This window comes from Dermacentor andersoni, chromosome 5, assembly GCF_023375885.2.
Source record: "Dermacentor andersoni chromosome 5, qqDerAnde1_hic_scaffold, whole genome shotgun sequence".
Taxonomy (NCBI): domain Eukaryota; kingdom Metazoa; phylum Arthropoda; class Arachnida; order Ixodida; family Ixodidae; genus Dermacentor; species Dermacentor andersoni.
The window spans coordinates 104,489,459-104,516,906 of record NC_092818.1 but is presented as its reverse complement, the minus strand read 5'-3'; the positions used below and the strand labels follow the sequence as shown (position 1 = coordinate 104,516,906).

Genomic DNA, 27,448 nt, shown 5'->3' with positions numbered 1-27,448 from the left:
AAAGTTTACACCCTTTGGAGTGTATATCGGCCACTCAACAATAATCGTCATTTGTCTTGCCCGCATTTCCTTCCTTGAAAACGTTGCGCTCGTTACTTTCCTGTCGGGAATACTACGTCATGCTGATAACGCGCATGCCGTTCGTTACTGGAAAGCACCGGGCTCGCAGCGTCAAAGATAGGAAATGCGGGCAAGGCAGATGACGATTATTGTTGTGCGGCAAATATACGCCCTAAAGGGTGAAACTGTTTTTAGAGTGTACGTAGCTGAATGATTGAGTGTGCGAGTAAAAGGTCCCAGATTATAACCTCAACTATTACGGGGGCCTCATAAAGATGGCCTCCTGTTTAACTTACGCGTGCGATAAAAGTTTGTTTACTGTGCAACCACATCTTAAGTACACAAACTAGCTTTCACGCATTCCATCCCCATCAGAATGCGGGCACTGCGGCAGGGAAGCCCCCTCTCTTAAAGGCCACTGACCGATATATTTTGAAGTTGTCGATAATATACCGCATGGTTCTTTGACGTAAATACACATATACACACTTGGCGAATATGAGGACAGTGAAATGCTTATACGTTAATTAGGTATTAAGGTTCGTCAGGAAGGGCCATGTAGGCATCATCGACAATATTGTGACGACATGATCTTGAGACAAAGATGGGGGGCTCCCGCACCGCAGAACGGCGCGCGCAAAGGTCGGCGCCATGAAAGACGATGAAGTGCGTAAGCTGCACGCTCTTCTGGCCCGTCATTAAAGCGAAACGTCTATTTTGTAACACTCCGTCTCCAATCTACGTTACAATTTTAATGTATTGAAGTTCGTCTCTAGGCATCATATACATTGTCATGACACATGGCAAAACTTTCTGACGCCGTCTAGCAATAGGCGCAGGTATGATGTTGTTGCTCATGAAGAAGTAAACGAGAGTTCACTGCCCGCACGCATTTTGGCTGAGATCACCTGTGACAGTGCGGCCATTGCAGGAACGGAGCGAGACAAGGTATCGTGACGTCAACGCCCGTTCACCTTCTTTGTACTGAAACCGAAACTGGTTCAAAGAAACAAGTATTGTAGTAAATTATTTAGGAAGCTGTGATGACCCGTACCATTTTTTCCTTCTATAGACCTTTCCATCGGGCGAGGAGGAAAGGGCCCGCGGCGAGCCTTTCCTCCTCTCTGGCTTGGGCAATCCGGCGCGGCGCTGCTTGAAAGTATTGCTGTCGCGTGCTGCGGAACAATTTCTAGATGTTTTAGATCGTACTCAGTGAAATTTACGCAATGTCCGTTCATATACGATTGTCAGGGAAGCCTTTCTATGCATCTTACCGATGCATAGTACGCGGAAATATCTCTTGGGGGCGCAAACATGTGACGTGCATTATCAGCATTATCGGCCGCAGTGCTAGTATGTGTCGAGAAACCTTCTTGTGTACATTGATTTTAATTCAGCTAAGAGAACCGGTGTCTCTATATTACCAGCATGAACTGGTAAATCTGCTCACTATCTAATCGCTTGGCGCAGGGACTAAAACGTGAAACATAAGAGCGCATGCTCGTGTATGGCCAACCTGAGGCAACTACGGAACATCTAAGCGGCAGGCGCTATCAAATATTTTTTATACACCGGCATCGTTGTCACACATTGCAAATCTAGTAGGCCTGAAATCACTATATGTCTACGCTAGCCTTCCTGCTTGAGGCCGATGGCGCTGCTCAACACAGCGATCACTGTGGTTAGTGGACCAGCATGATACATATATAAGCCATGTGATTCCCCATTGCCTTTTTGTCCTGTAAAGCCATAATGTATGAGATGGATCGCATAAAAAGGATGCGATGGCTATTTTTGAGGACAACATTTCCGTGATACGTGAGTGCTTAGAAGAGAACGGCACGAACACAACCGAAAAGAAAATTCAGTTATCATCTTCTTTCTCGAAAAAGAAGGAGAAAACGGTCTAACGCTGCCATACGAGCTCGCATAGTCATGTCGCACAACGTTTATAGATCTATAAACGTTGATGCCGCATGCTTAAACCATGCGCTATATAGAACAAATATATCTGTAATCAAGAACCTACCACTGCTTAGGACGCTCGCGCAGTTCGTAAACGGTCGCTTTGCTGGCCAAGTATAGTTCACACTGTAAGGCATGCCGTTTTTGCTAACCAGAACTATTTTATTTATGCGTGGAAACGTCATCCACCGAACCAAGTAGTAATGCAATGTAATCGGCAGCTAACAGTTTGAACGCTTGCCAAAGTACAACAGCACAGCTCATATCGTAGCAGAACGATACCCACGCTGTTACGATCGTCGCGTATGTTTCATTGCTCCTAAACCGCAGCTTAGAACTGGAGTATAATACTGCGATAAGGTCACACTGAACATTCAGAAATGCAGACTTGATAGGCTGATTGTAGGCTCAAACATTCGCGCGCACATCGCGCTGCGTGCTCCGTCTGCCTCAGCGCCAGCAGTAACTTCCGCCATGCCGACTTAAACCACTTGAGCCCGTCTCACAGAACCGTTTACCACGTAGAAGATGCGCGCCATACTAAATGGACTGCGCGAGCGCGAGAAGAAACGCCAGAAACTACCGCCGAACGCCATGCAAGACGGAGCGCTCGCCCAAGCCAGCATGCCGGCTGCCCATAGGTGGCGCCACTGCGTAGCAATATGGTGGCACCCATGAAAAAACGGTCTATAGGATTTAGTGGGCTTAAAACTTGTGTAAATTTTGGAGTACCAGACAAGAGGCCGTCTCGCCGAAGGCCTGGGTTGCTCCTTTTTTCTTTCTGCTTTGTCCAAGCGCCTGCCGCACAGCGACGCGCCGAAGTGCGTCTCATTGTCTTTTCTTTCTCGATTCTTCGTGCCGCCTTTTGCTTGCCTAATGATGGAAATCATTACACTTTATTTGAGGCGAAAAACAAATAAAGTACAAGCCGTAAGTTTTCGCATTATAGAATTATAGACGAAAGTGAAACTAAGAGTTTGTACGTATATTAAGTTAGTGTTGTTTTCCTCAATGTGGTCGTTCTTTGTTTTGTATTTGCGTTATGCGCGGTAGGCGTGACGAGGTGCAACCTAACTTGTTACTCTCATCAAATATTTGTCAAATTCGCCGTGGTTGCCTAGTGGCTAAGGTGTTGGGCTGCTAAGCACGAGGTCGGGGCATCCAATCCCACCCATGGCGGCCCCATTTCTATGGGGGACGAAATGCGCAAATACCCGCATAGTTAGATTTAGGTGCATGTTAAGGAAACCTAGGCGGTCCGAATTTCCGCAGTCTCCCACTACGGCGTGCCTCATAATCAGATCGTGATTTTGGCACGTAAAACTCCACAGTTTTTTTTTCTTTAATATTGGTCAATAGCGCCAACCGAGCTTGCCTGGCGGTAATGACGCTTTTCTGTTCCTTTTCTTTCCCGTCTACGTCCAGACGGCATTCTGGGAAAAGGCCACTGGCGTTCGTTTTACTCGCGAAGCTTGAAGAACCAAATTTAAAAAAAATTTAATTGGGTCCCGCATGACTTTATCCCTCAGTGCAGAGTGGCTGCTTTTATTTTATAGGGTATTTACATGAGCGGCAGCGACGGGACGCATTGTAGATAGCGCGCCACGTGCATATAGCCATCTGACCAGAAAATGCCGCCAACGCAATGATGAAGCCTTTGGCCTTTCTTTATGCATATTTACCACGGGTGTCGATGCCAACGAATCGTGCAATGACTCTAGATCCTTTTGACTGCGCGACAATGCTCAGTGGAAGCGACAGGGCGCAATGCGAGGAAAGGCATACGCCACGCAGTAATCAACCCCTTCGTGGAGCGCGCAGGCGACTGCGCTAAGAACGCTAACGTTGCACCGCCTAAGGCATTAACGAATTCCTCGTTATGAGAACAATATTTTTTTTTTGACGAAGAAGAATTAGTTGAAGTCATGGAAAGTACTGGAGAGACGCAGCTTCCTGAGAAGCGGCTCGTTACGTGAGCCATGGTTGAATCAAGTATTAGCCGACGCAGACGCCGTCGTCTTTCATGTATACATACAGTTTTAGAATTCGTGTTTTTTTTTTCCATCACAACTAAAGTTGGTGTTTCTTTTCTCGTTCTTTTTTCTAATCTGGCTACCAACTCCGGAATCCTTAACCGTTGTTGAGAGTTTTACGGCGCGTACATTCAGCGCATACCACGTGTGTCGTGACGGAGCGTATAGCCAAGTCACAGTTGATTCGCGTACCTGGTAAGGAGTGTCAATAATTAATTTAAAATTTAGACTCTGAAGCCCTACTGGGCAAACCACGATCTGACGGAGGCATGGCGTATTGGGTGGGGGCTGTGAAATAATTTTCAACTGCTGGAGTTTGTTAACGTGCACCTGAAATAAGTACACCAGCGTTTTCGCATTTCACGTGCCGAGCATGAACCCTTATTTACCAGAGTTCACAGTGGACCCGCGCCTGTTGATAAGGGAGATCCAGTCGCATCGTCGCCTTTCGTAAAGTTGCGCTTTTATCACACTCGAGTGCGTGCGTCTTCGCAACCAAAAAAAGAAGAAAGAACACGTTTCTGCTGCTTCGTCTTCAGCTTATTAATGTGATAGCGTTAAGGGCCCCGTGAGGCTGAAAATCCGGTGTCGGCAGAATTATCCGTCAGCAAGAAATGCCGTATATATTTAGGTATATGTATGTGCCACGCCTTGGTATATGACATGCGGTATATGCGGGTTATACTGTCACACCATTCTATCACTACAGTTGCTGACACCTTGCATTACATTCTTGAAAACTTACTGCTCAGAATTTTGAGAATCACAGCGCAGAATCGAATGTTATGAAACAAAACAGCGACAGCTCATGCCTTTTATGTTGAATCTTCTAATACTGAAGTAATAAAAATGCGATACAATACCAGAAACCTGAAAATTATGCAATTATTTTTTTGGGCCCGGCTCTACATTACCTCCGGGATCGGCCTACACAAGAGGCCGCGTTTATACCAGAAAGCTCGCCTTCGTGATCAGCGTTCGCCGAAAGCGTTTCTCTGTAAACGTTACGGTTACATAACCTGCAGTTGGCGGGAAGCGTTTCACTCTTAAAGGCGAAGCTCAGGCGTCCTCCAAAATTTTTTTTTTTTGCTTCGGAACGATTGCTGCAACCCATGAGAGCGCATTACAAAATTTATTCCACCTGCAGCTACGGCAGTACGTGACTCTCCTCGCTGCGGAACGCACCAGAAAGGCGCGCTACCAACAATTTGAGTAGGATTGTCGCCGCTCGCTCATACAATGATATTGACACGTGTACTTATATTTATCGGGCGACCACGTTTCGCCGCCTAACAAATCTTATCGCACAGCGCGGGACGCGCTTGCATGTATCTGAAGTTTCTGGAAAGTTATCGATGCTTCTATCCGCAGTCTGTTGTCGCCGAACCTTGTGTTATCTGATTTATTCGCCTGACGCGAATGCTGTAGAACTTTGTGGAAGGCACGCGAGTCCCAACGATTAGTCTGGAACATTCGACGATTCTGTATAAAAGCCGACGCGCTTGACCCGCTGATCAGATTTCCGACGATCGCCGACTGTGTTCGCCGCTTTCGTTGTGCTATAAGTGTAGCCTGTTTTGTGGGCACAAGTTCGCCCAATAAAAGTTAGTTTTCTCGTTCACAGTATTGCTACTGTGTTCTTCTACGTCACCACCACGTGACATCTGGTGGAGGTGCTTTGCGTTCATGTACCGGACGCCCCCACAAAGCCGTGACTCAAGCCCTCACTCGGAAGACACCAACGTCGCCAAGAACCAGCGAGGTAGCCGCAGGCTGCAAGGACTGCCCCCGGAGCACGGACTTTTGCCTGAGACGACTAGGAAGATGGCCACCACGTCCACCCCAATAGCAGCCCCAGCGTCACCCGTCGTGCTGCAGCAGCCCAGGGAGCCTCCGACGTTCCGCGGTTCAACTTTCGAGGACCCGGAAAGCTGGCTTGAGACGTACGAGAGAGTCGCTACCTTTAACAACTGGAACAGCGACGACAAACTGCGATATGTCTTCTTCGCTTTGGAAGACGCGGCCAGGACGTGGTTCGAGAACCGAGAAGCCACCTTAACGACCTGGGAACTCTTCCGAAGCGGCTTCCTGCAGACATTCGCAAGCGTCGTACGCCGAGAACGAGCCCAAGCGCTATTAGAAACCCGGGTGCAGCTCCCTAATGAGACGACCGCAATCTACACGGAAGAAATGAGCCGTCTCTTCCGCCACGCCGACCCTGACATGCCCGAGGAGAAGAAAGTCCGCCTGCTGATGCGTGGTGTGAAGGAGGAACTTTTTGCCGGAATGGTACGAAGTCCACCGAAGACCGTCGACGAGTTTCTTCGCGAGGCCATCAGCATCGAGAAGACACTCGAGATGCGAAACCGGCAATTCGACCGCCGCACAAACTCGACAAACTACGCCGGAGTTCAATCACTGGCCACCGACGACCTGCGCGAGACTATCCGAGCGGTCGTGCGGGAGGAGCTACAAAAGCTTTTCCCACCATCACAGCCTCAAGTGGCTTCGATTGCCGACGCCGTCCGTGAGGAGCTCCAGCAACAACTTGGAGTAGCCCCTGTATCGCCGCAGCCTGAGCCGCAAGCGATGACCTACGCCGCCGTCGCACGCCGTCAAGGTCCCCCTACGCGACCGCGCCAGGGCCCTGTCACGCCGCAGTTCCGTCGTCCGCCGCCGCCAGCGCCAGCACGACCACCCGTCGCCCAGCGCACCTACGCGAGGAAGACGGACATTTGGCGAGCCCCCGACCACCGCCCGCTCTGCTACCACTGCGGTGAAGCAGGGCACATCTACCGCCGATGCCCATACCGGGAGATGGGACTCCGAGGGTTCGCCGTTAACGCGCCGCGACCACAGATTGGCGAAAGACCTCGCGATATCGCCGACTACCTCGCCGCTACTCAGTGGAGCTCTCGACGACCGTCGCGTTCGCCATCACCAGGCCGCTACCTGTCGCCGCAGCGCCGACCATACACTGGCCCAGCCCGGGGCCGGTCAGCGAGCCCATATCCGGAAAACTAAAAGCAGCAACCGATGGAGGTGCGGTTGCTGTTCGTCGAACTGACGAAGATCCTCCGCCGCCGACGAAGACACCGACGAAACTACCTCGACGACATAACGACACGCCGCCGTTCCGACGAAATCAGGAAGCCAAGACTACACCGATGAAAGAAGACTTGACGACGCGACGTTCCAACTTCAGTTCAACACGACGCAGCCGTGATCCGACGCCAAGACCTAACTGTAACGCAAGACAGAGAACCACCGACCTCGACGTGCTTCTCGACGGCCACGCAGTCACCGCCTTAGTAGACACAGGAGCCGATTACTCCGTCATGAGTGGACACATCGCCGTCCAGTTGAAGAAGGTTAAGACTGCATGGGAAGGCCCTCAAATGCGGACCGCTGGAGGACACCTGATTACGCCGACAGGAATGTGCACGGCAAGAATTACCATCCACGACCGGACTTACCCTGTCACCTTCGTTATCCTCCAACAGTGTTCACGAGACGTCATTCTCGGCATGGACTTCCTCAACCAACACGGCGCAGTCATCGACCTGAAGTCGAAGTCAATAACGCTGTCGGAAGATAATGCGATACCGCCGGAGCGCCCTCGTAGTCACCACGCCTTGAGTGTGCTCGAACATCAAGTGAGCATCCCGCCTCGCTCCAGCATTTTTATTTCGGTCAGCACCGAAACACCCACTGACGTAGAAGGCGTCATCGAAGGCGACCAACGTCTACTGCTAGACCGTGAAATTTGCGTCGCAAGAGGGATCGCTCGACTGCACGGAGGATACACGAAAGTGTTGCTGACAAACTTCAGCCAGGAGTTCAAGCACATCAACAAGGGCACGACGATCGCATACATCGAGGAAATTCTGGAAAACAGCAATGCGTTTGTCCTCTCGGATTCTGCCGCATCTACCCCGACGACCGTAGTCCCCGAGCCAGACTTCGACATAAATCCAAGTCTCCCCACGATTAAGCAACAACAGCTCAGAAGTCTACTTCGACGATACAAAGAGTGCTTTTCGACGTCATCAAGGATTCGACAAACCCCAGTCGCAAAGCATCGCATAATAACCGAAGAGGGCGCTCGACCTCTCCGCCAGAGCCCATACCGAGTTTCGACGCGAGAACGTGAAGCTATAAGGCACCAAGTCGACGAAATGCTGCGCGACGACATCATCCAGCCGTCCAAAAGCCCGTGGGCATCTCCTGTAGTCTTGGTGAAAAAAAAGGACGGAACCCTGCGTTTCTGCGTTGATTATCGTCGTCTGAACAAGATCACGAAGAAGGACGTATACCCCCTCCCACGGATAGACGACGCATTGGATCGGCTCTGCAACGCTAAATACTTCTCGTCGATGGACCTCAAGTCTGGCTATTGGCAAATAGAAGTCGACGAAAGAGATCGCGAAAAGACCGCCTTTATCACCCCAGACGGCCTCTACGAGTTCAAGGTTATGCCATTCGGACTGTGCTCGGCGCCTGCAACGTTTCAGCGCGTCATGGACACGGTGTTAGCGGGACTGAAGTGGCAGACGTGCCTTGTTTACTTGGATGACGTCGTCGTCTTCGCCGGAAATTTCGACGATCACCTGAGGCGGCTTGCGACAGTACTAGAGGCCATCAAGTCATCAGGGCTCACTCTGAAGCCGGAAAAGTGTCGATTCGCTTACGATGAGCTTTTGTTCCTAGGCCACGTCATCAGCAAATCAGGAGTACGCCCCGACCCACAGAAGACAGCTGCCATCGCAAAGTTCCCGCAGCCAACCGACAAGAAGGCAGTGCGCAGATTCCTTGGCATGTGTGCCTACTATAGGCGCTTTGTCAAGGACTTTTCGCGCATCGCGGAGCCGCTAACACATCTAACCAAATGTGATGTCGAGTTCAAGTGGGAAACGCCGCAGGCCAAGGCATTTCAAGAACTCAAACGACGCATGCAGTCGCCGCCGGTACTTGCACACTTCGACGAGGACGCCGATACCGAAATCCACACTGACGCCAGTAGCCTAGGCCTCGGTGCCGTCCTAGTCCAGAGGAAAGAAGGACTTGAACGGGTGATATCGTATGCTAGCCGGTCGCTGTCAAAAGCGGAAAGCAATTATTCTACGACTGAAAAGGAATGCCTCGCCATCATTTGGGCTACAGCTAAATTCCGCCCTTACCTCTATGGCAGGTCATTCAAAGTCGTCAGCGACCACCACGCGTTGTGTTGGCTAGCTAACTTAAAGGACCCTTCAGGACGGCTGGCGCGGTGGAGCCTCAGACTACAAGAATACGACATCACTGTAACATACAAGTCCGGAAGAAAACACTCAGATGCCGATTGCCTATCACGCGCCCCCATTGACCCACCGCCGCAAGATGACGAGGATGACGACGCCTTCCTTGGCATAATAAGCGCGGAAGACTTCGCCGAACAACAACGAGGGGACCCGGAGCTAAAAGGCCTAGTCGAGTATTTGGAAGGGCACACCGATGTTGTCCCTAGGGCATTTAAGCGTGGATTATCTTCGTTCACGCTTCAAAACAACCTACTCGTGAAGAAGAACTTCTCACCAGTCCGCGCCAGCTACCTTCTTGTTGTACCGTCAGCGCTGCGTCCAGAGATACTGCACGCCCTACACGACGATCCAACCGCTGGGCACCTCGGATTCTCCCGGACGCTGTCGAGAATACAGGAAAGGTATTACTGGCCGCGTCTGACCGCCGACGTCGCCCGTTACGTCAAGACATGCCGAGACTGTCAACGACGCAAGACACCACCGACAAGGCCAGCAGGATTACTACAGCCGATCGAACCTCCTCGCCGACCATTCCAGCAGATTGGGATGGATTTGTTGGGGCCGTTGCCGATGTCAACATCCGGGAATAAGTGGATCGTCGTGGCGACGGACTATCTCACCCGCTTTGCTGAAACTAAAGCTCTACCAAAAGGCAGCGCAGCCGAAGTGGCGAAATTTTTCGTCGAGAACATCCTGCTGCGACATGGTGCTCCAGAAGTCCTCATCACCGACAGGGGAACGGCTTTTACAGCAGAGCTCACCCAGGCCATTCTGCAGTACAGCCAGACAAGCCACAGGAGGACAACTGCCTACCATCCGCAGACGAATGGTCTCACGGAGCGCCTCAACAAGACCCTCGCCGACATGCTAGCAATGTACGTCGACGTCGAGCACAAGACGTGGGACGCGGTCCTGCCGTATGTAACCTTCGCTTACAACACGGCGGTGCAAGAAACAACACAGATCACGCCGTTTAAGCTGGTTTACGGCAGGAACCCGACGACGACGCTCGACGCCATGCTGCCCCACGTCACTGACGAAGAGAATGTTGACGTCGCTAGCTATCTCCAGCGCGCCGAAGAAGCCCGACAGCTCGCCCGCCTGCGGATCAAAAACCAACAGAGGACCGACAGCCGACACTACAACCTCCGACGACGCTTTGTCGAGTACCAGCCCGGTGACCGTGTTTGGGTTTGGACCCCTATACGCCGACGAGGACTGAGCGAGAAGCTCTTGCGTCGCTATTTCGGACCATACAAGATCATCCGACGTATTGGCGCACTGGACTATGAGGTCGTGCCAGACGGCATTTCGCTGTCACAGCGGCGCCGCTCACGACCTGAAATTGTCCACGTTGTGCGACTCAAGCCGTACCACCAGCGTTGACGAACTTTGGGACTTCGCGTAACTGACCTTTGGACTTGATTTCTTTTCGTTGTTTTGTTACTTATGTTTAGTAAGTGTCCTTTTGTGTTTCGCTCTCTTATATTTGTAGCATCGGGACGATGCTTTTTAAGAGGGGGGTATTGACACGTGTACTTATATTTATCGGGCGACCACGTTTCGCCGCCTAACAAATCTTATCGCACAGCGCGGGACGCGCTTGCATGTATCTGAAGTTTCTGGAAAGTTATCGATGCTTCTATCCGCAGTCTGTTGTCGCCGAACCTTGTGTTATCTGATTTATTCGCCTGACGCGAATGCTGTAGAACTTTGTGGAAGGCACGCGAGTCCCAACGATTAGTCTGGAACATTCGACGATTCTGTATAAAAGCCGACGCGCTTGACCCGCTGATCAGATTTCCGACGATCGCCGACTGTGTTCGCCGCTTTCGTTGTGCTATAAGTGTAGCCTGTTTTGTGGGCACAAGTTCGCCCAATAAAAGTTAGTTTTCTCGTTCACAGTATTGCTACTGTGTTCTTCTACGTCACCACCACGTGACAATATGAAAGATTCACCAAGTAAGATTGCTCAGATGTCATGTGCACCCTCTGGCTGTTCTCACAGGCCCTTCTGGATGGACTATGCTTGCCTTTTGATTGCTAGTCAGGAACGAACGTTGCTGACATCAAAAGATTTACGCCTATAATGCAACCAATAAATTAACATTTTAAGGCTATTTTAAATACTAGAATCTCTGTATATGTGGGGAAGATTATAGTGTAGGCGTCGGGTCATGACAGTACGTAAAAAAATAAAGACATACTGCCGACAACCATCAGTTGTGCAGAAACCCTTAACCATGGTTTCATCTGACTGTTACATTTATCGCCTGATGACTTCCCGATGCCGAAATAGTTTTTATGAGTGGTCCACGGCTGAAAGCGCTATTACGGGCTTAAATAACTCTATTTAAACAACAAGTTTTCCTTCGTAGGTATTCCACGCTATTGCGAGGCAAAGCTTACGTCACAAGAAACTGTCCTAAAATGGAGAAATCAATCCAACTTGCTCAAGTATTCGATTATTCGACAGCATGACATGTACGGAGGCCCCCTCACCAAGAAGCACAGCATTCAAAACACATCATTAAACTGAATCTCTGCGGACTTCCTTTAGAAATAGCATCATGGATGCGATATTTGCTCTGGAAGCACAGAAAGGAATTTTTCTTTGAGAGAAAAGTACATAAAAAATATTCCATTTTGCTTATAACCTTACTCACTGTCATGAACTTCTCGTAACTTCTGCATGCTATAGTGTCCGTCAACAACCTGTATTTAGGCAGGCGTCTATCAGGCGGCGCCGAAGTCGAAAGCATTACGCCGCTAGATGAGCTCCCGCATTTTTAATCTCCTAGCGTACATATCACGGCTCAACACCGGACAAGCAAAATCCATTTTGCAGCCGTCAATCACGTATTATAGAGAGGCTGCCCGGTCGCCCCCCCCCCCCCTCCCCCTCCCTTCCGAAGATCTGATCCTACAACTTCCAATACACGAAAGAAAACGCTCAGAGTAATACGAAAGAGCATATGTATGAAAAAAGAACAGAACAGGATAAGAAGCCGTGACTAATGCAAACGAAAAGAAGAGTCTGCCTATGCGCCATTTTTGCAGGTTGTTGGCCTGCCGTCCCTTTCTTTACTTCCTACCTTGTACTTCCTTGTGGTCGTGAATTTTTTTTTTTTTCATCGTTTTTGAATGCGCGTACTAATCGAGGGTGCCGCCAAGGAGGAGCTGACAGACTCGGTCATGGTGGGCTTCCCGACACCTGCCGGCGCGAGACACGGAGCAGTCATGGTACCCCCCCCCCCCCCCCATTCCTCTCCCCGCCGAGTTCAATGGCACTCCCTTGCTCCTCCACCCTATGTTCGCTTTCCGCTGCAATGTCTTGAGATGCTGGCCGCCGAGCGGCTGCCATTGGCGTCTCTTGTCCGCCTGGCTTGTCATTAGACGAGCGGGGTGGCACAGCGGCGGGGGGGAAAACGGATTGCGCATGCTCGGCCGGGGCATTAGCGTGATGAATGAGGCTGCCTGCCGGGAGCGGGACGTAACCCTGCACTGGCGCGCGTTCTCCTGCGTGCCACGCTAAGGCGAGTGTGAAGCATGAAGCCGCCCGACGACCTTCCTCGGAGGCTAGGTGCAGGCCGGAGGGGAGGGTGGAGGAGGTTCGGGTGCCGTACGATGTGGCGACCCTGATGCGGGGGGGGGGGGGGGGGGGCGAGACACAACGCACGGGGAAACGCAACAAGGTAAACGTCCTCCCCCCTTCCCCGGCCTTATACCGTCATCTCCTTCCGTCCTCCGGCCCCGTTTATCATCGCGACACCAGCCAAGCACCCGCGCATTTTCGTCGGCTAGCGTCGAGGCTTCTGCACCTCGCAGGGCAGAAATATTCTCCAGTTGACTAATGTCGCACAGGGTATAGTTTCAAAGATACACAAAAGAAATTACTTACAGGGTGTTTCGGCAAAACTTTCACAAAGTTTTCTAAGGTTACCTGTGGCAGATAGCACAATTCTAGTTCATGAGCCGGTCATTAGGTCATTAGAGGCGGACATTACTTGCACAAAAATATTGAGATGCATTATCGACTAAATAACAAAAAATCAATAATTAGGTTCTTAACTAATTACCTTATGGCCCATGTTGCAATTTCCGAATTCTAGCCGTGGTTTTCGCAAGATCCTCTTTGAACGAATTCTCGGGATGAAGCCATTTTCGAGATAATAATTACCAAATTTTGCGGAAAAACTCAGTAGCGTTCCAGTTGCTTTTGTAGTTCAATGCATAAAACGATGTTTTGTTAAGAAAGTAACTAATAATGCCAGTGCATAATGTTGTTATTATTCTTTTTCCTAATGGAATTGCAGTGACGTAAATTTTTTGCAGCACTTTGTCGACGTTCGATCGTCGACGAAAACAAACTTCTTTAAATGCGAAAATTGCTGCGTCGCTTTTTTACGCGTCAGGCAGTATATGTCCAAATTTGCCAACTGTGCAGGAAAGAAAATGCTAAAAATGCTCCTACTAGTATTGTACCAGCTCAGTGAAACATTGCGATTGATATATATCCTAACTTAATCTATCTCTTACCTTTTCCTCGCAGGTTCTCTTCAGAGCAGCGCCCAAAATGAGAGCTCTGGTGGTCATCTGCTTTTTCGTGACGGCCTCGTTTGCTGAGGCCCGCCCGAAGTGCCCAAGCGGAAGCACTCAAATTTACCCCTGCAAATGCGCTAGAAGCGAAGACGTTGGACTTCATATTGCGTGTGATGGCGTGAACTTAGCCATGATGTCACGGGGTTTGGGCAACGTGCAGCACCCTATAGCTAATCTCACTATCACCGGATCCTCGTTCAAAAGGTTGTTTGGTGACGTCTTCAGCGGATTGCAAGTCATAAACCTTACCGTAGCGCATGGATCTCTTGCCTCGGTTGCCATCGATGTTATGGACCACTTCAACGAATCGCTGAAGTTGCTCAGCTTTGAAGACAATGCCCTCACTGAGATTCCCGTGGAACTTATTAACAAGTTTAGGAACTTGACGTCTTTGAATCTTGCGCATAACCGAATCGAGGTTATCCCTGCCAACGCATTCGGTGCCTTGAACATCCTGTTCGAATTGCGCCTTGATCACAACCTAATTTTCAAAGTTCACCCCTCTGCGTTCACAGGACTTAATAGACTTGAAAGGCTAGAGATGCACCATAATAAAATGGAGAAGATAGAACGAAATACTTTCCGATTTGCTCGAAAAATCAAATACTTAGATTTGTCCTACAACAATTTCACGGCGTTCCAAAAGATTGACTTCAACCAGCTTACGAATATGTGGTTTCTAAACATATCAAATAACCGAGTGAAGACGTTTCCACGAGGCATGTTCGTCGCCAATGCCATCCTTCGTGTTATCAACATGTCTTACAATGAACTTCCTGAAGTTGATGCCAACACTGTGAAAGGCGTAAGGTTCCTTCGAGACGTTTACTTCAGAGGAAACAGGATAACAAAGGTACACAAGCAAGCATTCGTGTCTTCTAAACATATTCGTACTATTGATTTAGCACATAACCTGATGGAAGATGTCGGTTATGAGCAGTTCAAAGATTTTCAGTGGCTTGAAAAACTGGATCTGAGCTACAACAAGATTTCTAAGATTGCTAGCTCAGCCTTTTTAAAAATGTACCAAGTTCACATTGATTTGAGTCACAATAACATCAGCTTCATCGGAGACATGGCCTTCCAAGAGTTGTCTAATGTTACCTTGTTTGATCTCTCACATAACAACATTACCACCCTTCCAAAAAATGCATTCTACTTATCTGACGTCACTGTTCTTCTCCTCAACCACAACAACATAAGTGATTTTAATATGGTACCAGTCGCTAACATTACTGGAATCAAGGTTCTTAACATGACTTTCAACAAGATCAACGAGCTAAATCGAAAGGCATTTACGAAGAAGAGGTTGTATGAGCTGCACACCGTTGATTTTAGCTACAACAACATTAGTGAAATCTCTGGATCCGTTTTTGAGAAGTTGGCCGGCGTGCGATTTATAAACCTCAGTCACAATGTCATAAAGAAGATTGGCTACAGCACTTTTGGGTCGATTCCAACGTTGCTCGAACTGGATATAAGCCACAACAATATCAGTGACGTTAGCCACGGTGGGCTCTCGGCCATGGTCAGTGTTCGCCTGATAAGAGTCAATGACAACAAGATTAAGCGAATGTTCAATCTTCCAATAGCGCTGAATGAACTTCATCTACAAAACAACCAAATCGCGCATTTCGGCCCTGGAACATTCAGGTCGATGAATTCCTTGCTAAGGCTTTACCTAGATAGCAATAATCTCACTCGACTAGAAAGGGGATCCTTCTCTAATCTACTCACACTGCAAACGCTCTCTCTTTCCAACAACAGCATAGACCGGATACCTTGGGAAGCACTGCAGGATCTTAGTTCTCTTCAGTACTTATACCTGAATGACAATAAGATCAAAGCGCTCCCGAAGAAGGCGTTAGGACGCCTTCCAGTCGTGTTCGAGCTCCGGCTCCAGAACAATCAGATCAACAACGTCACTGAATACGCTTTTGAAGGCATGCTGCAGCTCATTCGTCTCAACCTGAGCTACAACAACATCTCCTTCATCCCGCCAGAGGCATTCAAGGGACTCGTTTCGCTGCAGACTCTTGACCTCTCGCACAACTTGCTCAACAAACTTGAAAACAAAACCCACGGCCTGCTGGACGATCTACTGTCGCTTTCCTCCATCAACGTCTCTCACAACGAGGTTGCTTTCGTGACGGAAAAGACATTTCCTCGATCACCTTACATTCCGTACAAGCTTAAACACGTCGATCTCAGCCACAACTTCATTTCGGTTCTTACGAACAGCTTCGACGACGGCCTTGGAAAAGCGGAGTATCTCGACTTGCGCCATAATCTCATCAACGAAGTTTACCCCAACGTTTTGAGAAATCTTACCAGCCTAAAACATCTCGACATGTCGCACAATGACCTGAGACACATTGCTAATGGCGCTCTCGTACTGCCGGAGAACGTCAGCTGGGCTGACTTCAGCCATAACAAGATCTTCTCAATTGACCTGCGGGACTTTCTGGCATCTCAGCAGCTGCAGCACCTTGACCTGCGGTTCAACAACGTGACAATGTTTGAAGAGGAATACATGGCGAGAATCAAGAATGGCCTCCGCCTTTATTACGAAGGTAAGAATTACTAATGATTGACCAGCTCCCTCAAATTTGTTGCCTTAAACGGGCCTTAAAGAGAGACACTAAATTAGTACAAACTTAATGTTTTATTTTTTTCAAAACTCTGTTCGTAAATTTTGTGGGGACAGGTTTACTACCAGTAGGAAAAATGTTGGATAAACTTTATTTTTGTAAGCTTCGTGACGAAACCCCGGCGCTGGAACTTCAGTGTTGGAATTGATTTCAGGAATTGATTTTCATACATCTTTCCTTATGTGGGATGTGGCGGTGCAGTAGAAATTTGCACTACTTTATTAATCTAGTCTTTTGCTCCTTCGCAATACAATGAAGTCCATAGTCAAAAAAGCAAAAGAAAAACTAGGCCCAAGCAAACACCGCCAAATTTATGACGTCAAGGCAAACTGGCGCGTAAATTTCAAGGCAGCGTCACTACCCGTCATTAGTTGCTGCGCCTTTTCTGGCTTATCAAGTCTTCTCCCTTAGTAAGAAGTCTTTTTTGGTATCTCAAAAATGTAATTTACTAATGCAGCTCAACTGAATTTCCAATTACATGTCCCTTTAAGGAATACAATTTGTGGTCTCTTCCCCACTATCTAGGTTAAGCTGGTTGGCTTAGCTGTACTAGCCCCTAAACAAACTTCGAGAAGGCGCTATATTGAGAATCAAGAGATGTAAGTTTGCAAAATATCGTCTAAAGTTTGCATAAACTTCGAACTATTATTGCTGTCGTTTGGTACTGCTTTGTCTGCTTTATATATTGAATAGAGTCATGTGAGTCAATGAAAGATAAGGCCAAGAAAAACGTTCAGCCTAGTCAAGTTAACAACTACAGCAAAAAAAAAAAGAAACACTGCTTACAAAAGCATTGCGCATTGGAAGGTACGCTTGGTGATCAGCGGGCAAGAAGGCGAAATAAATAAGAGAAAAACATGACAGTGTTATTGTCCGCATTGCATGCTGTTTATTGTCATTCATAGACACCTCGATATTTGAAAAAAAATAACTGCTTGCCCCTTGATTATCTGTTCTTTTATTCGTCTTGCTGCGCGCTTGTTATAGTAAAGGCAGCACCAAAAATAACTTACTGTACCGCTTTATAAGCATACAATTAGGAATTTGAACATAGTGTTCGAATAACGGATATTATGTTGTTCGTCGTTTAGTAAAATTCAATTTGCTTTGCTTACTCACTCTCCCTCATCACGCGTCGAGGTTCCGAGATGGAGTAATTTCAGTACGCAATTCACTTTTAATTGCTCATTTATGAAGAAATGGTACATCAGAGCGTGATCCTACGCATGTTTAGTGGCCCCAGATAGGAATATTATTGAAAATAGACTGTCACTTTACCACGTACCGCCATAACTATGCGGTTTTGTATATGTTCACAATCGTGTAAGTGATGAAATGTCAATGGCTTAATTTTAGTGCTAAATTACATCCTCAAAGCAATGCCAAGGTCATTAGAGAAGCTATGTCAAACAAATGTAAGATTGCAACGTCGCATGTGCTGAGGAGTTAAAACAGGAACAGGCGTAGTCACTGGGTTCTGTCATGCTATCAGGACAGACTGGAATACAATCAAACCGTGTGTTCACATGCACAGGATCAATCAATTGGATATACCTAGCGAGCATTGAATTATTTTGAGCTGTACTTTACGCGACTGTCTTATGATAGGTGCACCATCGAACAAGTTTTAGCGCAGCAAGCTAGTAGACATGGCTTTTCTTGAGCAGGTGTCAGAAAGTGCGATTCGCTTGCAGGAAACCCACTGAACTGCGACTGCCGCGTCAAGTACCTGCGCCAGTGGCTTGGCCACAACCCTCAAGCGACCGAGTGGAACGACGTCGTCTGCCACTCTCCTCACCACTTACACAGGCGTCACCTTGCGGACGTCAGCCCCGATGTCCTCGAATGCCTTACCGACGAGGAGCGTGCAATAAAGGGCGAGGAAGACGGGTCATTAGTCGACCTGAAATTCAGGCTTGTGGATTCACCATCCAAGAGAGCCATACGGTTCGCCTGGTATGTGGCCACGAAGGAGGATGTGTCTGGTTTCCGGGCTATAGTGAGTGACGTGTCTACAAGCAGCCTCATGAGCGAAACGGACATTCCTTATCGGTACAGAGAGTACACTATCGATGGTCTCGAGTCGTCAGTGGAATACAGGCTATGCTTAGTCGCCCTGGACTCTACAGGAGAAGCCCGCGTTCTTCCTATGCGCCAGTGCAGGACAGTTACGCCAGTCGGTGCTGCAACACGGACAGTGAAAGTGGTGCCTGTGTTGATCGTTCTACTTGCTGCAGTCACCACTGCCATGTGTTCAGAGCTCTGGATCTCGAGCACATGAGCGCACGGGTTTCGGGGAACATTGCCAGAGGGTTTGTGTATCACATTAGCTATGTCTCCACGTGTGGTACCTGGGACGTCATCAACTCAGGGGTTCAATGCATGCATGTGTAGCGAAAAACACTGCCAAATTGCATGTTAAGGCCGGTGAGAGGATGACTCACCACATTTTCGTGCGCATCGTCTTATGCACGAAACCTCACACGAAGATTACAGGACAAAAAAAGCCCGCAAGATATCTTAACGCACATTACCGGGGTAACTCAAATGAAATATATTATCAAAAACTCAAAAATGGTGTTGTGCAGCAAACACATATTACTCAGAACAGTTTAATGAGCATTCGTAAAATTTGGCAATATTTTGCAGTGTTAACTTCCATAAAATCTAATCAGAGATCGTCGTGGTAAGTGCCTTGTACGTGTGCTGGGGATGTCTTCTTATTCTTATCATCTCCACCGCCATTGTCATGCTGTGTTCACGTTGTCGAACTTTGATGTATATTTTGGAGGCATCATTGTTCTTGTGCGTTGCACCATCAACGTCATGCTAAGGGTGCTCTGGCTAGAACATGTTATCATGTTGGCAACTGTTATTGTGGGCAAATAGTACATGGGCTTGACTCAGATTTGTGAAACAAAGAAAGAAATGTAACTTTGTTGACCGTTTAAAAGTTTATTTGTCATCAATAAGCGTTAGTTTTACCCACATGTAATCTAAGGGCTGAATGTGACTCTCGTCCCTGTATAGCTTAACATAAATGTTAAGATAATAAATTCCTATATACAGTGCGCAGGAAGAAACGAATGGTAACCATCGCCACCCTTTAATCTACACATGAGAGAAAAATTCACCCTTATTTCCCCAAGTTTGTTTCATTAGCAAGACTTCGTGTTAAGCTAGTCGGTATTTTATTCTTGTTCTTCCAATGGTAACTTTGCACAGTGGCTCAACCCCTAATCAGTTTATATAACTGTTTTTCGTTTTTATTTGAAAGCAAACGAGGATGCTAAACAAAGCAAAAGCGTCCGTTCGTCAAAATCTCCATTGGAGCTGTTTATTTCACATCCATGACATACGTGAAAGTTTACGTCGGCCCGAGAGAGCAATGAGTTAATGACCGCATAAAGGAGCTGGCTCTTTAAGAGGAGTGTGAACACTTGGTCGTACACGTTACTGGTTTTGCACGTTAAGGTTGTGAACTCTGTGAAGGACGTTACGGGGGACAAAGATGTAAGGTAAGAGCAAAAATAGTGCGTCTCCGCTGGTCCAGGAGGCATATTTTTATCAACCACGTGTCTGGGGGCATCAGCGAAGCGTCCACTATAGCCAGCACAATACCGGGTATAATTCTACAAACGCCGCTCTTTGACACGTGCAATTTTTCCGGCTCGGTTTGTTTGCGCAGTGATGTGGTGATGCATGCGCACAATATAGTACTTATGGGGGTGTTTTCATAAGAATAAAGAGTTTATATTAGCACTTGCCCTTCTCTGCTTTCTGTTTTTGTTTTTTTGTGTCCATTACATTGCCGTGACTTACCATTGTCACAATTCTTTAATTTATGCATGAACTTTCGTAACATACTTAAAGTTGGACAGAGTGGCATGATCAGTGTTGCCTCCTCAATGATCAACATTTATATGGCCCGTATGACGGAAGAAGACTGCAGTACTTGTCTACAGTGATGAAGCGCTGAAGTGAGACAACATTAGGGAACAAGCGGGAAAACACTGGTGCTACGATTATACTGTACTTCGGTCACTCTTAATTTATTTATTTATTTATTTAGTTGGTTAGTTATTTATTAAATACCTCAAGAACGCTCTATACATGAGCCATAACATGAGGGAGTGGGCAAGATATGTAGGGCAGTAGTATTTAGGTAGGATGACTTGAGTAATGGGTTTTTTTCACTGGTTCTCCTGAAGCAAGAAGCATTAGAGATAGGAACGGTATTGTATTTAGGGCATTCCAATCCTCGGTTGTGCGTAGAAAACAAAAAATTGTTGGTATGATGTACACACCTGAGCCGGTACACATTTGGTTAATTGCATGCTGCGTGATATAGAATGTGCTCTTATGATGACCTGTAAATATGGAGTCAATGAACGAAAAAATCCCAGGAGAAAGGCAGAGCCGGGCACATTTAGGGCAAGAACCAAAGGTAGGAAGACAAAATTGTTCTTTTAATTCAGAGATTCTATTATTATATTAATAGTCATGAAGAGCGGCCACTCTGCTTTATCGCTTATGGCTAGGGGTGGCATTCACGAAATCTTACTCATTTCGCATTAGAATGGCCGACAACGCTTTCTGCAATGCCTGTCTTTGCGAGGAGACGCTAGAACACATACTGTGCGACTGTCCTGAATATAATGTTCAGCGAAAGTCTCTGGCGCCCGTTCTAGCGCACCTGGACCATAGACCATTCTCACTTGAAACGATTTTCGCATGTCGCCGACAGTAGACATCGCAGCTGAAGGCGACGAAACGACTACTTCGGTTTTTGAAAGAGACCGGATCGGACAAGCGGCTGTGACAGTGATGTCACATACAATGCAAGAGTGATGGACTCTAACTGACGATGTGTGTGCTGTGCTATGTGCTCTCTCTCTCTCCCTTCCCCATCTTTCATCCCCCCCCATCCCGCTCCCATGTGTAGGGTAGGAAACCGGTAGAGCTAGACTGGTTAACCTCCCTGTCTTTCGTTCTCCACTTTTTCTTTCCTTCCCTTGCACAGAAGCGCTGTTGCACAGTAATGACGATCACCAACCGCCTCGTTCAGCCGACAACGGTGTCAATACTGGCATCGGCGTTTCGGAGATAAAACTACGCGTTCTCTACATGAACGATCATACGCGCAAATTCTTAATCGGTGTCTACTTTATAGAACATATTTTGGGTAGGAAGAGAATGCCAAGAGTGGCAAGTAGGTAGCATAACAAGGCTCCCGTACTGCGGTCTTCCGCGCACTGTTTTCGAAGGAAAGCGGTCGCTCATATAAGTGCGATTCATAGTGATGCAACGGTGCTTACATGAACAAAATCTGCCCATCTTGATACGTTCTGACCTTAATTGATGTCAACGATGAGCGGCTATTCTAATGTATCTCAAGGCAACGACGAGTGGTAGCTGCACCTGCCGATGTAAACAAACGCACGGGTCGGTGCCTTGTACTGTCAGTGGTGTTCTTGCGGGATACAAATGCGGAAAGTCGCACTCCTCATCTTGCATGCGAAGCGCTCCCCTGAGAAGGAGCAAAACACCTAAAATAGCAAGCAACACGTATAAAATCGGTTAGGGCTAGCCTTGGTCTTATGTTGTAGCACGATATGTAGCGCATGGCCGCTGGCTCTCGTGGTGGCGGGTCGTACGGGAACGGTGATTCGTGGATACTGAATTCGTGAGACTGATAACTGTCAATATTTGACAGATCCGAAGAACTGGTGCACCTGACATAGTCCCCCGAAGGACCGGCGCGGACACGAATCGGCTGAGAGTCTTCTTATAGTCGGTTTCGTTCGCCCAACGGGCTAGGCCGGCATGCCTTGCGCGCCTTCCCCGCTGGAGACACTCGTAATGTCAAACGAAGAGGTTCGCTCGGCTGCTTGATCAGGTTTCGGTTTCGTTATTGCACTTTTTTGCTTATTTAAAATTATTTTTGAATTGGAGGACCAATTATACTATCAAGGACAGGGGGGTCTCGGGAACCTAAATATTCCTTTACCTTGACATGGTCAAAAAATCGCCGGAGTTGCCCTTTAAGTGGCACTTGGTTGGTGTGAAAAAAAAAAAGAGAAAACCCAAATGAGACAATTACCAGCCCCGCCTCTGTGCCAGTATTACTATGATAGCATATGTGCTACTCATTAATAACCAGCTTAGCCTAACTGAGATTTTGTTGCAGCTGGACTTTACATGGGATATAAAGCGCCAGTTGGTTTTCAGTCGTTCGAAGCGATCTCGACCCCTCAGGCAGGACGGTGTGGGCGACACAGCTGTCCAGAGCCGCGCATGCACTGGCGGAAGCTTTCCGCAGGCACCTATAGATGTAGATATCATCAGGCGCGCAGTGAACACTGAGTTGAGTTTTGTGCTTGCTCTCACGGCTAATTTGCCTGACAATCAGCTGCATAAAATTTGGTATGCCACCGGCGCAAGCGGTGGCATTGCTTACTTTGGTGGGCGTCTCTATCCGTATCTAGCCGCTATAAACTTACCGCGAGCGCACTCCATTCGGAACACACACCCTACACCATTTACACGTTCCTAACTCTCATGAATATATGATCAGCCTCAGTCGACTGCGGCGTTTCACTTAAGCTTGTAGGCGACATGTGTTCTCAGTTCACTCACATGGCTTATGGCGCATGTGCATTGTATTAGGCGATATAAACGCGCGGTAGTCGTCATCACGGAGTCCTTCGGCATTAGCAAGAGCAGTTGCGTTTCGCTAATGTTCGGCGGTATGGGTGACGCGATGCATACGTTGAGATTCGGTGAATATATAGATCTGCTCACCAGAGCAATTAAAACCTAAAATTAAATTATGTGTTCTTCCGCGCCAAAACCATCATGTGCTTATGAGGCCCTCCATAGTGGAGCACTCCGGAATAATTTTGATCACGAGGGGTTGTTAAGCGTGCATCCGATCCATGGTACACGGGCATTTTTGCATTTCGTTCCAACAGAAATGCGGCCGCCGGGGTCGGGATTCATTCTTGCAACCTCGAGCTTAGCTGCGTCAGTACGCCCGCCATCATGGCGGCTAAACCCTCTCAAACACAACCAGCAAAGGAAATGAGGTAGGCATGACACCGCAATGGTGCAATATTTGCAGCGTATAGGAAAGACAACGCTAGTATTACTAATCAGTGCATCCATACTCTAAACACTGTTATTAAGAAAACTGCTAGTCACAATCAAGGAGACCAGTGACGAGTATGTCGGAGTCCCGGAAAGTAAAAAATAAAAGAAAACGCTGAAAATTATAAAGCAGGTGCTCTCACCTAATTAAATGGCAATAGTCAGTGCTCTGTTGTTTAGGAACTGAGACGTAAAATAGTGAAACGTCGTTAATTTCGACGTTCTTACACGATTATCAAACGGCACTTCAATCTTTTTTAAGGAAACAAGAGATACAGCAAATATTAGCGCTTTTATGTCTGCTTTTTCGTACCTATCCACATAATCAATTCGAGCCTATAGTGTATATAAACCATCAGGGCTAAAAATTAACTCCTTTTGATTGTTTGGGGCGTTTCTAATATTTCGTTTCTTGAACGAGAACACTCAATCGACAATGATTGAAGCAGTATAGTTTCTACAAAGTCTAAAAAAAACAAGAATTCGGCAATACTAGCCACAGTGGGCAGATATGGAACTGACGTAGTCGCTTACATGCCACAATGACATGGGGAGCTGTACGTTGTACCGTTTTGCAAGTGTTTCATAGATTTTTTCAATGTCCAACTTTAAGAGCTGAAAACAAAAAGAATTGAAAAGAACGTTCGTAGCTTTTTTTCCATATACCAAAATCAGACTAAACGGAACATTTGGTGCGTTGTTTAGAAAAAGTCCTTTTTGCTCCCGACTCCGCACTGAACAGAATAACACATAAAAAGAAAGAATAAAACAAATGATAACGACGTGCACTTTGCACCGGATGTGAGAATAGAATCAGACAACGTCCATTAATACGTTTTCTTTCTAACGTTCCATATGCAAGCGCCCTTAGACTGCCGTCACACGGAACGAGAAATGAACGTTTGCCAAACACGTTTTAAGCCTTGCGTCGCACTTAAAGAGCTGCAGTGCTGCTCACAAGTGTAACTGAAAGACTCGAAATGCGCGAATGCGTACGGATTCCTTTTCAGCGAGGCGGGAACGAGACAACAGTGAACGTGCCCGCTCTTACGTTCGAACGAATAAGACTAAATTTGTTCTTACTACAGACGAGGGTGACGACTGAAGAAGCTTTCCATAAAAGGAACATGCAGGTTTAAAAATACTCGATCTCCTTTTCGACGATATATAACCCTTTGTCTAAGAAAGTTTAGTGTATTTAGGATGCAGATACGTCAGATACTCAGTGTATTATGTCGATTCCTCAATGATGAATAAACGGCAACGATAGGCGAAGGGCGGCACAGATTAAGATAGTTGCGATCTTACCAATTTTGCCTACCCATTAACTGTATAAACATTGTGCTTGTCCTCAAATAATTATTCACTAAAATTCAAGGCTAATCCACGAAGCTGACACTAGGTCAATGCATTGTCTCGCAACAGTACAGAACACACACACACACACACACACACACACACACACACACACACACACACACACACACACACACACACACACACACACACACACACACACACACGCACGCACACACACACACGCTCGCACGCACGAACGCACGAACGCGCATATACACACGCGCGCGCGCGTCCGAACAAACGCACGCATTTTCACACAACTGCGGCTCTGCTTATCCAATTGCGAACACATTACTCACTGACAAGTGTAGTGAAAGATCCTCAAAGGTTTTATTGTCGACTGAGCTGAATTCACTCAAATTCTGGGCCAATAGCCCTAACTCTTTGCCAGACATAAAATTATTTACAGCTTTTACTGACTTTCCTTATTCTTCAACACCGACATCTTGCAGCAACACAAATGAAGAAACTAACAAAAGATGCTTGTTGGCATGTACTCGCAGTGCTAATAAGAATATAATGAGTACGATAGGAAGGCGAGGCCCTCAGTAAAAAGAAGTAGACAATCTGCTAATGTGGTCATCGACTTCTTTTAATCATCATTATTCTTTAAAAGCACAATATAAACCAACTATTCCAGGAATGACTAATCTTGACTTACAGTATATTTCAAATGTGATCTTATTACAGCTAGGAGGTGGAGGCAAGGTCGTAATTGTGCTGATTTAATTGTTTATCAACAAAATCTACAGTAATATATGCTGCAGTTCGATAGAGCATTGCCCGGAACTGCATATGAAATGCTTTTTCTAAAGCATCAATTTGAACGTAGAATACATTTGCGGCAAGTTTTGTGCTGCATATCTTGAGACTTAAGCTAGACTTGAAATTTTGTATATCCGGACATGTTTAGCATGTAATGACCGGCTTCAATTCAGGAGATATGGCATGTATCTAAAGCTATGCAATAAAAAGTTATTAGTGAGATCTACTCAATCAAAACAACGTTGGAACGATTAAAAATCTTAAAAATTCATGGTTCCGGATGCCAACGATGTCTTGAAACTTGGCAAACAAAATTTGCCTTTTGCCTCAAGTTCTTTACACGCACATAACGACTAGAGACGGTCATCGCTTAAGGAATCGACAGACCTCAATTGATCTGCTTAAACAGTCACTGTCGTGACGACGGCAGTTAGTCGACGAGATAGCCAAGTGACTATGATATTAAGCTGCTGGGCCCAAAGTCAGGGATTCAACTGAACAACACGTGGGCACATGTTTTGTGCCCACGTGAGTCCTATTTATCTCCTGAACACTGAATCGAACGTATCTGTTCATTGCGGTTATGGGCCGAACTAAATGGTGGAAACGAACATGTACCGAGTTGTTCCTTAGAAACGAAATTTTAATCAGTTTCTTCGTTTTTTCATGATGTGCTCCCCAATTTCCAAATATAAATCCCATCCCAGGTAGCTCTGTATTTGTGCATCGCTAAGCACTGCGCCTACGTGCTTTCATTTTAGGTCGCCTATGCTTCAAGTATTGATGACCGCTGCAAGCCGATTTCTTTTCTCTGAGCACGTAGGTACGACTCACTTAACGAAATGACCCGTTCTCCGTAAAAAAACGGGGGAAAAAAGAGTTAAATTACAACTCTGAAAGCAATGCAGGAACAAGAGGAATTGATGGGATTCGGCTTAGTATTCAGTAATCAAGGGTAAAGCGGTTCCACCGAAATTATAGCTTTCTATTCTTATCTCAAAAGGAGCCGATAGAAAGGGCTTCCTGAAGAAGCTCCTTTTTTACAACGTCTCTTTTAGATTTCTAGAGAGCGCGGAAGTTTTATACATAGTTTTGTTTTCTTTTCCCGTTCCCAACACCAGCACGTTACGCGTTGTGTTCTGTTTGTCGCTTCCGCAAACCGAGTTCTATTGACTTTGCAATCGTTTTGCTGCTTGCGAAACGAGGCTGCTGAAGAGCAAGAGGAACCGGCAAACAAAGAAAGACAAGCTGAACGAATAAAGCGATCTCGTTTTCCTTCTTTCTAATTCTTATTGAAGTTTGTCTTCCTTTATTTTTCTTGTTATTATTTTTTTTTCAACGGGGCAAAGGGAGGGGGAGCAGCGACTACGCAACCCGACCTCTCTTCTCATACCTTAGCATCGGCTTGGCTTGGGCCGACTTTGCTTGTTCGGGAGGCAGCAGCCGCGATATAAATGACTTTTTTTCGCCTCCCGCCCCGACCGTGTTTCCGCCGACATGATTCGTCGTTCCCTCTTCCTCGCTCTTTCTTTTCTTTCTCACTTTCTCTCTAATGCAGTAGAAT

At 47.0% G+C, this 27,448-nt stretch overlaps 1 protein-coding gene and 1 long non-coding RNA gene across 2 annotated transcripts in view; one reads left to right on the top strand and one right to left on the bottom strand.

Annotated features, from left to right (window-relative positions):
• The window catches only part of LOC129385043 (uncharacterized), a 176,003-nt gene that overhangs the window by 26,935 nt on the left and 121,620 nt on the right, over positions 1-27,448 (bottom strand). The gene's annotated exons all lie outside the window — the stretch shown is intronic.
• conv (insulin like growth factor binding protein acid labile subunit convoluted) lies at positions 1,845-20,373 on the top strand. Its single transcript, XM_072288115.1, has 4 exons — positions 1,845-1,878; positions 9,222-10,729; positions 13,911-16,533; positions 18,306-20,373. The coding sequence occupies exons 1-4, from the start codon at positions 1,845-1,847 to the stop codon at positions 18,890-18,892; spliced, it is 4,752 nt and encodes a 1,583-aa protein (XP_072144216.1). The 3' UTR covers positions 18,893-20,373.

What these genes read in the sequence shown, in the direction of transcription:
- conv (XM_072288115.1), top strand. Translation starts at nt 1,845, where the DNA reads ATGGCTATTTTTGAGGACAACATTTCCGTGATAC. An exon ending in GGACAACATTTCCGTGATAC is followed by an intron (nt 1,879 to 9,221) that starts GTGAGTGCTTAG and finishes TTTGGGCTACAG; the next exon opens with CTAAATTCCGCCCTTACCTC. An exon ending in CCTCCGCCTTTATTACGAAG is followed by an intron (nt 16,534 to 18,305) that starts GTAAGAATTACT and finishes ATTCGCTTGCAG; the next exon opens with GAAACCCACTGAACTGCGAC.